This window comes from Onychomys torridus, chromosome 5 (genome assembly GCF_903995425.1).
Source record: "Onychomys torridus chromosome 5, mOncTor1.1, whole genome shotgun sequence".
In the NCBI taxonomy this organism is placed as follows: Eukaryota; Metazoa; Chordata; class Mammalia; order Rodentia; family Cricetidae; genus Onychomys; species Onychomys torridus.
The window spans coordinates 110,023,585-110,035,585 of NC_050447.1; the positions used below are offsets into that span (position 1 = coordinate 110,023,585).

The 12,001-nt window shown below is 41.8% G+C and overlaps 1 protein-coding gene across 1 annotated transcript in view; it reads right to left on the minus strand.

Annotated features, from left to right (window-relative positions):
* Positions 1 to 12,001, minus strand: part of F13a1 (coagulation factor XIII A chain) — a 163,161-nt gene that overhangs the window by 68,931 nt on the left and 82,229 nt on the right. The window contains exons 7-8 of the mRNA XM_036186755.1: positions 6,447 to 6,621; positions 3,893 to 4,031 (exon numbers count right to left, since the gene is read on the minus strand). Of these exons, the coding sequence (XP_036042648.1) occupies positions 3,893 to 4,031; positions 6,447 to 6,621 (314 nt within the window). The remainder of the gene's footprint in view (positions 1 to 3,892; positions 4,032 to 6,446; positions 6,622 to 12,001) is intronic.

Consider the following 12,001-nt stretch of genomic DNA (forward strand, 5'->3'; position numbering starts at 1 on the left):
AGGATGAGAAAGTGATATTTACTCAGTTTGCTTAGCATTTTATTGTTTTCCCAAATGAAACTGTTTACTCCATGCTTGTTTCATGCCCTGTGTGCTGCTGGATGAAGGTAAAACAAAAACCAACCAACCAAACAAACAAACAAAAGACAACACTAAGAAACCAGCTACTGCTCTCCTGATGCAAGCTACATTCTGATGGGGACAAGCCTAGAAGGGCACAATTTCCCCCCAGAGTCATCAAACCAGACTCCACTCACTCCAGCCAAGGGACGAAGAGCAACACTTGAACAGGCAGGAAGGAGGCCCTGATGTGAAATACCTTTTGTGACCCCATAAGTGCCACCATCTCTGTCTTTTAAAATTGTTTCCAACTCCACTGTGACCTGCAAATAATGAGGTGGCCAAACAGCTCTTGTAAACTGTCATGTCCACCAAGCATGAACTGATTCTCCCTCACAGAGAGGCCCTCATAGTCCCACAATCCAGCAGTTATGTGCTGGGTCAGCCATTTTAGCAAACTGCCTACAGTGACTCACAGATGCCTTCCCTATATGCTACACACCCTCAGGCACTCTCAAAGGACAATGTCTACCACAAGGGACCTAAGACAGCAAACAGGAAGTAGGAAGTTAAACTACCTGTTCTTAGTGCTCCATACCACATCCTCTTGCACATTCCAGAGTCTGTTCTCTGAAAGACCCTGCTGGTCTGGCTCCTGATTTTGGTATTCATAAACCCGGCTGAATTCTGAAAGGGAGATGCCCTGGGTCATAGAGACCAAAATTGAACTAATCAGGTTAGCACAGTCTGTGAACAATGGGGCCAAAGTGTCAGAGGGAGAGAAGGATGGAGCATCCATTCTTACAGTTTCCTTTCCTTCAAGATGGGAGGGACTGACCCTGGGTACAGGAGTGAGAAGTCAGGTTGGGGTGGGATCCTTTGGTGGGAACATCAGAGCCTGTTGATGGAGGTAAGTCCATGGGGTTGGGTGAGGCTGCTTGCTCCTCAGAACTGTGTTAGAAAACTGCCTAGGCCGAGAGTGACCTCTGATGACCAGCAACCATTCCCACCCATCCTTTAGCCTCTTTTAACATCAGTCTCTTCCCCCACCCCCAGACCAATCCTCCTTCCTACCACTGGCAAGCTTTGCTATCATCAGCAACAGAACTGCCACTAGTCAGTATAAACTGAGAACACTATGCCAGTACCAGAGTGCCCAGAATATCTGGGAGGTAGAACCCAAATCTAGACTTGACATTGACCTATGTATCACATATGTACCTACACCTCACACACAGCCAGAAGGCAATTCCATGGGACATGTTTCAGTATGTCCTGTTTTCAATTCTGACTCTCACATGAAAGCAGATGTGGAATTCTCTACATGGACACATGAAGTTCTATATTTTGTAATATTTCAGATTTGGGTTTAGGAGTGAGATGTGCTCAACCTGTATTTTGCCTGGATAACCTCATTTGATTATTCAGCACAGTCACTCTGTTAGGAAATGGTAGCTGCTAGGATGATAAAGACAGAGAAGTTAAGTCATTTCCTCAAAGACAAACAGCAGATAATAGCCTAACCCAAAGCTTGATGTGGGAGTGTGGCTGTGATGGCCACATCCTGGTTGATGTATCCTGGAGAGCATTCACCAACCCCTCAAGCAAGGAGAGTCCTTGACACAGTCTGGCTTCCTGGAACACACATAGATTATAAAGTACAACAGTGTTGGTGCAAGCACAAATGTCTGCCTTTTCTTAAAAAATACTCCAAAGTCACAGAGGTATCAGTCATCTCAGGACACTGGGCACCCCTCTCTTTGAGTTTGTCAAGGTACTAGGGAAGATGGCAACATATTGCCTCTCCTAGACTCCAGCTGTGCATCTAATAAAGAAGGCGATCCCAGCAGCCAGTATTCATTAGGCACCTGCTACATTCGACTCTGTACTGAGTGAAATCGGGATTTCAGTCATTTCTGCTTTAGAGGAGGAAAGTGGCAAAGAGAAATCTGCCTTTCTCAAGGTCACACAACTGGTCTGCTTTAGAACCAGCCCTTTTGTCCCTGTCCTTGGAGTCTGGGTGTGTCCTGAGTTGGGGTACCATAGACCACACTATCAGTGAGATGCCTAGTCACTGTACCTTGAAGCCTCTGAGCCTCATGGGGAGGGCAGGGAAGCCTAGGGCACTGTGTACACTGGGGATGTGGCAGACCAGGCCAGGATTAAGGTTTTATGTGCGAGGGGAGATATTGGAGGGATGCTCTGAGACAGGGAACAGAACTCAGAACAAGATGTCAAAGACAAAGGGATAGCAGTATCAAAGCTGTCCATCTTATGACTTTATACCAATGATACTTAGTGCCTTGTTGCACCATCTGGCAGGTTCCAAATAGGAACCTATCATGGGGATATTTGTATCAAGGAATTAGGAGACTGAAGTCGCCTATATAAAGGGATCGTGTGTGTGTGTGTGTGTGTGTGTGTGTGTGTGTGTGTGTGTGTGTGTGTGTTCCAGAGCTACAGAGAAAATAAAGTAATGCTCATTATGCTATTACCAATGACAGTGGACTTTAGGGTCTGATGTTTTGACCATTCCAGACAGGCAGGGCTGTGAGCGGCAATTCCATAAGCTTAAATGACTCTTTAAATTGCTGTTGGGTTTCCGTGTGCCAGGCTTTATCTTGCCCAAGCCCTCGAGCCTCCAGTCTCAGCTCATTCCTTCAAATAAGAGGCTCTATATTTGGTTCATAGTAACCTTCTGCTGTGAGTTGGGGACATTTCAGCCATTTCTCTCTTGCACATTCTCCAGTGGCCACTTACAGGTCCTAGTGAGTTAATGCTACTCCAGAGCCAATCCATGTCCACAATACAGGTTTCTCAGGTGCTTCTAATGTTTAATTTCTTTTAAAAATGAGCTTGTAACTTCCCACCATCCCCATTTTGGGTGCTTTTACAACTGACAGCAGTTGGTTTAGCTTTATGACTTGCAAAGAACAACTACAAAAGATAAATTTTTTGTTTGGAAAGTTCACCCAGTTCAATGCATGGTGACAGCTCAAATTACATCCCAATTTCATCCCATATAGTGTTTCCTAAATATCCTTTCCATTGGGACTCGGAGCAGTAATGTAAGGGTGCTGCATCAGAATGATGGATTCTCCATAGAAAACACAGTCTCTTTGGGCTCCGATACTATAGGATGGCCAGTTTCTGGTACTGCACTCCAAGGCAGTAAAAGATGCACGAAGCTGTTGTTTGAAAGCAATGTCTCCTTTCCCCCATCTTGATCACTAAATGAAATCTGGGCACACAGTCAAGGCCAAGTTCAACCCTATGTTCAAAGAGGAATTCTGTATTTCAGAAGTAAAAATAGGTGGGGTTAAGAATTGGAGAAGATAGAGTTCATTGCCAGTTTATGAGATGTGTGACCTTGAGAAAAATCACTTTGGGCCTCGGTTTCCTCCTCTGCAAATGAGAGATCTTGTGCCATTCACTTGCTGTAACTGTTAGACCAGGTAAGACTAAACAAAGACGTAAACTGGTGACCAGATGTAAGTGTTGGCTACAGTCCCACATCAGCCACAGTATCCACATGTTATATAGAGGAACCAACCAGACCTGTGTATTGGCTCTACTTGTGGCTGGCTGTGACAATTGTTCCCATACAGAAGCATGATTGTCTTTGATCTCTAGGGCCCAAACTGTATGTTCAGTAACATTTCCCATTCACTACTTAAAAAAAAAAAATCTGTGACAATAAGACATTTATGCCCTTGATGCTGAAATGTCCTTAAAATGGAAGAGAGAAACACTTGTCAGGATCTATGTTGTAGCACCCGTGGACTGGCCCTCTTGCTTAACACTAGCCCATGCCATGGGAAGTCAGACTCACCACACTGAATCCTTGGTGAGTTTAGAACTCACGTTCCCATTTTCTTCCAGGAAGATGTCCATTTGCAAATTGGCGTCATTGTCGTGGGCTGAGAAATAATTGGTGATGACTCGTGCTGGGATTCCAAGACATCTTAAAACTGTGGGTGAAAACAATCGCTGGAGACATCAACCCATCTAACAAAACACAGTGAAAAATTATTTCCTCCATGGGGCATTCTACCTTCCCAACATGAAAATGACCTTCCTTGGATGTTCCACACCCAAGAGGTGCAACTTATTCAGTCCCTAGGGAGCTGGAGAGAGTCTGTTTTTGGAACCATAGATCAGGAGCCAGTGAGATCATTTGTCATAGAAGTCCAATAGCCCCATATTAATAGTTTACTTCTAACCACAGTGTCATCAAAGGAGCAGTAATTTAATCCTCTTAAAGGGGATTTCCCAGAAACACAGTTTTGGAAAGCCCACCATAAGTTAGGATTATATAACCCCCTCAGTGGGGCATGCTACTTCCGGATGAAATTCACTCGCTTTTGTAACACTGTGCAGGGGGCACCACAGATTCATTTGACTTGTTAGATAATAAATTACCTGGGTGCAGCTCTTGCCATATGCACTATTGATTAAGCTTAATCCAAATACCCTCTCTGACTCCCAGGATGCCAGACATCAGGGCTCATTGGAAATAATTCAGCTGACAATTTTAAGATTAATGACTTGGCTTGCCTTTTTCCCCCCTCTCCATCAGAATAATTTAGCATGTTTTTAAACAAAGACCATCCAGTCCTTTCAACAGAACAACCTTGGGAGTCCAAATGTAAGTGTAGTGAAGAGCAGTGTCCTGTCCTTTAAATAACTTTGCCTTAGTCACCAAACAACCGGCTGACAGTCACCACTGACTTTTCACTCCTACATTCCTCTTCAACTTCTATTCACCAGTATGATGACTGGCACTCATGTTCTATTTCTGGGGGATTCTAGTATAAATTGTTGGGCACTAGTTCACATTATTACTGAAGGGGACTTGATCAAGGGTCTGCCTTGCTCTCAGTTTAGGAGAAGGGAAGACTGAGTTTGGGGTACCAGCTCCTCCCACCAGCTTTCCTGTCTGGTTCGCTTGTACGGTGATCTCTTTATAGTGTGAATCTGCCGCTGCTGACTTTACCACCAAAGCCTATTCTCAGGCACAGAGAACCTGCTTTACGCCTACAGCATACACGGATGCAAGGTTTCACTATATTACCTGGTTCTAAGCCCAAAGGTATTGAGCTACGTGCAGTAGAATTTTAGGTGTAGAAAGGATTGAGATCTTTTACAGTTTCCTGAAATGAACTTAGGAGAGTGGCTTTCTCTCTGTGTCCTGGCTTTCAAGTCCCAAAGAGCACAGTCCCTTAAAACTTCAGCCACTATGGCTCAGGCTTCTGTCTGACATCAGGACCAGCCTACCAGAAGACAGTTGCTCCCAGGAAATAAATATGCCTTTAATCCTTGCATATAGTCAAAAGACTCAGAAAATATTCTTGTGTAGGTCAGGTCATAGGAAATCACAACAAATGAAAGAAAATGTCATTTCTGTTTGTGTGGAACAGGACTAGATCCTAGACTGTCACAACTTTGTGCTTACAATCATTTTAAACAGTATCTTTTTTGAAGCCTATAGACCCCATACTCTCATTTAAAAAATTTTTATTATAAAAATGCTAACTAGGCAAAGCACTCTTTATCAATGAGCAGGCAGAAAGGACACTCTGACTTGAACTTAATGTTTCTCCACGGCATTAGGAATGGTATGTAAATGAAAATCATTACCAATGGTGAAGACATCATGAAACAAATGGCTTTTTAAAATATTCACTGAATTAACTGTAACATTGCCTGGGACAAGGAAGGCAAGTTCTCCTTGGTAAAATGATGTATAAGATTGAGGACAATTGTCCTGTTCTCATTTGTTTTGCCCTGCAGATTGGATGCTGGATGGACCATGCCCCAGAAGGGTAGCTGGGGAGGTACAGATGCTCAGCAAGTACTGATACCTAACGGGTCAGACTCCCTGAGACTTACAGGTAAAGGGGAAGATGAAATTACCTGAGTTATCCCTTCCGTATCTAGGACAAGCTCTTAAGTACTTGCTAAATATCTCATCAATAAACAAAGAAGCATATTTATATAATGTTTTAAGAAAAATCAGAATGTATCTTTCCTTATTATTTATTATTTTAGTTTTTCTTTAATCTTTGAAAGACATGTTTGAGATGGCTCACACTTTCCCCATTTCCTTCCTAGCCCCTTCAACCCTTTATTACTCTGGATGTCAAATGATGGATCACATAGTAGACAGTCTATCATTCTTCCCTTAAAGATTCTGCAGTCAGAGAGACTGTGAGCATATTTGGCCCAGCACAATTTAATTATGCATTGACTATATCCCAGAATAGTCACCCATAAATTCTATAGAGCCAATGGGAGCTTTTAAGTCTCCTTGCCAGGTTATAGATAGAATGACTTGAAGTGAAATTTCTTTTATGTTAAAAAGCATTACTCTATCGGATACTTACATGTGTTAAAGACACCAGCAAAAACCCAGCACTGGCCATATCGGACTGGTGTTTCAGAGCTCCTATATTCTAGTAGAATGTCAACACTTCCTGTCCAGGCTGATGGAGGGATGCCATAGGCATAGACATTATCCCATGATCCAACAAGGACACCTTCATCATCCTTGGCATTCACCTAAATGAGGCCATGAGAGGTGGAAAAGAAGAAAGGTCACTTACAAGATCACCTCACCCAGACTGGCATGGGGCAAACTGAGGCTCCCAGTGTCTTCCATGTATCCTGCATGATGAAAACACTTCCCATTCCTGTTCAATTTATCATGTTATCACCAAGGGCAATGATGGAAGACCAAAGTGTGCAAAGGGAAGACCCAATGATCAAGATGCTTTCCTGAGCCGAGTGTTACCAAGAGCAGTTGAATGATGAGTTGGAAGAGTCTTCTAGATGGATCTGAAAAAAATCTGTATGGGGTATTTGGTTTGGCCTAGAATAACTTGGAGAAGGTGGGAGAAAGACCTGCAAAATGAAAAGCTAGAAGGGGATCTTGAACTGCGGAAAGGTGGATTCATCTGGCAAATGGAAATTCAGTGATCCAGTGGGCTCTGAATACCATGGTCAGTAGTGCATGCTTACAAACTGAAAAAGAATAATACCTATTGCCAAAGGTACCATTAAAAGTCAGTAGGAAAATAGATTCCCATGAGTAATATAATGCATGCTTTTTAAAATTTTACTAAAGAAATACGCTTCAGGCTGGGGAGACGGCTCAGTGGATAAGGGCACTTGCTACATAAGCCTAAGGACTTGATTTCAGATCCTCAATATCCATGTTAAAAGTTGGGAATGGCCAGAATTGTGGGAGGCAGTCAGGAGGATTGCAGAGTCTTGCTGGTGGCCAGCTCTTTGAGATCCTATCGAAAAGGTGCAAGGAGGAGAATAGTACAGCAGGCACCTGATATCCTCCTCTGTGCTCTGCATGTACATGTGTGCCCCCTAACATAAGTGCATACAGCATATATACATATACCACACATATACAATAAATAAAATAAAATATTCTTTAATGATTATTTAAAATGATTAATATACATATATATGCATATATATATTTGAGTTGGAGATCAAACCAGGGCCTTGTACTAATCAAATACTTTACCATTGAACGACATCTCAGCCCCTAGTTTTATAGTTATATTAAAATGTATTTCTATTTACCTGGAGGGTCTGAGTTATTATGCTTTTAGTATGCTAGAGCCTTAAGTAGATAGTGGCAATGTAGAATATATGGAAAAACTTTGGTACACACTTAGGAGTGGAAACATCTAGTATACCTAATGTGCGGGGGCAAAGACAGTTGATGTTTAGACAATGAAACAAAGAGGAGGAAATAGTGATTGTTTTTCTGGCCACTGCTAGATCTACCTCTTTGGATGGAGCTTTCATCAGTTTAACTGTAGCCAGAATCCAGGTGAGGAACAGTGGGAACACTTTTCAAAATGGGCGCTGCCTCATACTTGGCATGATAGTGATTTTTAATCCTTCAAGTGTGGTTTGTGAATCAGCCGTAATAATGTCCTCTGCGCTCATCAAAGATGCGTACCATCAAGCTCCTCCTAGACCTCCAGCAAAGGAACCTGTACCCTACAGCATGAGCCACAGGTAGTTTACATGCATCTTAGTTCAGGAAGTGTTGGTCTGGATGATTGTGAACAGACATTCCTTAGCACTGAAGCCGCAGAAGAAGTGTGAAAGCATGGTGAGCTTTTGTGTACTGTCTGCTTCGCAGTCCTGCTGCCCCGTGGCCTCAGCAACCTGCTGGTCCTCTCCATTTAGCCTGCTGTACTTGACTGTAAAGGACTCTTACTCTGAAATGGTTTAAGAGTTCTTGAAAGCAGAGATTAAACCTGTGAGCAAGTCTGAATAAAGAGCTGGTGCTCCACAACTGTTCAATAATCAGGTCTATATTCAACAACCATGTAGGCTTTGAACATTGAATATACTTAACTTTTTCCTCAGGAGAAACAGAAGCCAACCAGTGGAAGGAAATTCTGATGTGATGAAGACAGAAACACATAGAGGCAGAGTAGCAGCTCAAAGGAGAGGAGAATCAGTTGGGTTGGAAGGTGGTCCTGTTGTTTGAGGTTTGGCAGAGGAGATGCCATATGGGCTGGCCAGAAAAGTCATCCAAAGTTGAATAAATGTGTGATGTCATGAAACAATGTGACACATTAAGGGACTTTTGTATGGTTATCATGTAAATAGTCAGTGTTGGATGAAATGCCATTTTCCTCTCTTGACTCTGTGCCTAGTTAGGTTAGAGGGAAGGCTCTTAGGCAATAGTTAATGTATTGAATGTAGACAAAATGAAAAGCTTCCAAGTTTATTAAAGACCTCTGCCAGCAAGCTCAAGCCTTTGATGTGAACTTTGACCTCAGCCAGCCCTTCTGGTCCTATTCTTGAGCAGTACTGGTCCTCGCAGGTGAATTAAAGTTCCAGAAAATGTGTGCCTACTATGACAGAACATGGGAAGTGTCTGTGATATGGACGGGTCTTTGCGGAGGGGCAGTATGTTATTGTTGAGAAGTAGAATAGAGTTTATGGATCCCAGAGGTAAAAGTCCCTAAACTGTGGCTCTGGTGTCTGATTTTCAGATAGATAGCCATTAAATAGAAGGCTACTAAGAGTAGAAACTGAACCAAATCAGCTAGGGAGAAGAGTAAGAAATAAATAGCCCTCTTCCCTACAGACCATTTAATTGTTAATGGTGAATGCTGCCCCTGTTGCTAGATAAATCACAATTTTCACTTATTAGCATTTGGCCAGATTAGCCACTGTGTTCTAATTAGAACATTGATTTCTAAGGAACTCAGACACTGAGAGAGATACATCTTCAGTGGCAGATGAGAAGGGTTAAAATAGCCCCTTCCAGACAACAAAATATGCCTGAGGGACAACCCAAGGGCACGCTGGGATTTTTACTTGCTAGAGTTGGCTGTTGTAATAACCCATTGTGAACTCAGGTTAGACCAGGGGCAGAATCAAATGTTATGGTTGGGAATTACTGGTGATCTTGCACACAATTCAAACCCGGGACTACAGACTAGAAGTGATCTTTAACATTAATATGGTTGCCTTAAATTTCCATCCTAGGGGCTGCAGAGATGGTTCCAAGATTAAGAATATTGCCTGCTCTTCCAGAGGACCCAGGGTTCAATTCCCAGCACCCACTTGGTGGCTCACAACCATCTGTAACTCCAGTTCCAGGAAATCTAACACCCTCTTCTATTTTCTGCAGACACTGCATGCATGTGGTACACAGACAGACATGCACACAAAAAAACTTACACACATAAAATAATTACAAAAATAAATTGGTAAATGTTAAATTTCCATCTTATCATGCCTACAGAATTAGAGAAAAGAAAAAGTAGACACCCCAAAAAGTTACTACCAGCAACATCAATGTTATAAGATCATACAAGAAAGTCCAACACCCAGTGCCTAGAGCAGATGAGGGCTATGAGTGGCACAGGGAAGCAGTAGGTCTCAGATTCCAATCTAACCATTGGTTCTTCAGAAGCCAGACTGCTGAAGCAATACAAGTCTACAGTTTTTCATCTATCTTTTAAAATCTGGAACTATCATGCTAATCTTTGTCTTGTTCCGACCAAAGAAGTGGAAACAATTTCTGTGGAAAAAAAATGGGTAGGAAAGGGTCACATATCAAAAGAGGCCGGTATTCTGTGACTACAACAGGGAAATGTTAGAGAATCCAAGAGTGTCTCCGCACAGGGATGAGCTATACCTTTAGTTTCTGCATGAAAAAGCTAATGGAACGCTAAAAGAGGGAACAGAATGCAACACTATCTCCCCTCTCCTCAACGCCATCTCCCTTTCCTGCTCCAAGTCTCTCAGTGCATTTCGGAGCAGACCAGGAGCTACATCCCCTCAGAACTGTCGGTAAGAGGAGAAAGAAAATTCATCTTAGGTTGAGAAGAATCAGATTTCATCTATCAGAGCAAATAAAATGCCCAAAGAAGAGCTATGCATAAATAAAACATAAAAACAGAAGAATAAGAGAGACCTTAAATAGGAAGAGGGGAAGGAAGAGAGAGGATCATACATAGAAAAAAAATTAAGGAGCACGAAGCATTTTCTCACAATCTATGAGGAGACCACTGACTTAAGGGATAAATGGATGACTGAATAATATCATTTCTCAAATAATAATACATCATTAACTTCAAGTATAGAATAGATGGTGTTAAAAGTAAACAAATGACATCAAAGAGAAATGAGTTATCAAAGAAAATGTTAATGACAAAACAGAAGAAGTTACTAGAGAGAAGCGAAGAGCTCCCAGGGACACAGAGGACACAACACAAAGGTGACTAGTGTCCCTAAAGCCAAGACCCCTCAAAATGAAACCAAAGGAATGACCATAATCTAGAGGGTCATTTGTGGTCTGTGGTTTGACATAGGCCCCCTTACCTAGAACTCATAATCAATTTAAATTTTGAATAAAGGAAAAATGCCTGCTCATCTAGGCAAACAGTGCAAATCAGCAAAACTTGAGGGAATTGTGTTGTTTTAAGATTTCTCTACAGTACCATTCAGCAGCAAAACATTGTCAATCAATATTCACATAGTCCTGAGAGAAAGGTGTCTTAGTGACATCAGGCACAGCCAACCTTTACAAGGATAAGGGCAGGCAGCATAAAGTCCCAGTCATGAAGGATCTCAGAGAACATAAGAACATAAACTCCATGAAAAGTACAGTTAAGCATCTCTCACGCTACAGTAAAGAATGAGTTTAAAAGCTTGTAAATGTAAGACCAAAAATCACTGTAAGAAAGATGAGATTTGAGTGTCAAAGGAGAGAAAGAAGGAGAATTATAGTGATTCAGTGTGTTGATCTCTCATCGCTAATTGACATCATCTAAATTAAAATATAATTTAAAAGTACATAATTACTTTATGTTTAATTGGTTTCATAATTTGAACTAATTTTGGAAGACTGTTCGGAAATTATATCTCTTATGAAGAGACATTTATTTCAAGTTTAACAATTTTTTTCTGTACAATTCAGTGTTTTTCTTCTGCTGAAAGTAAGATTTAATACAATTAAATAGGATTTAAGTATAATTAAACATAATTCTTTAAATAGCATGATGCCACTTGGTATAAACACAAACAAATGGGAACACAGTAAAAACACAAAGATAAACCCATGCAAACACAGTTAGCTAATATTTTGTCATAGCTGCAAAGGAAACTTCCTAGGCAAAAAATTGGCTTCAACCAAGGCAAATAGAGTAACTGGCTATCATGTGGGAAAAGGAGCTTAGGGGCCCAAGAAGGGTCACAGAACTTCGAAGATTCAGAAGCCTGGAGAGACAACTGATGGACTGGGTGAGCATTTGTTGAAGGAGAGCAGATTTCTCCCTGGAGTAGCTGCTTGCAGGTTGTTAGAGAACTCCTTTCTGTAGTGTTGGTGAGGGTGGGAGTCAACACAGGCATTTCTGAGGGCAGGATGGAAGGGCTTGAAGGAATG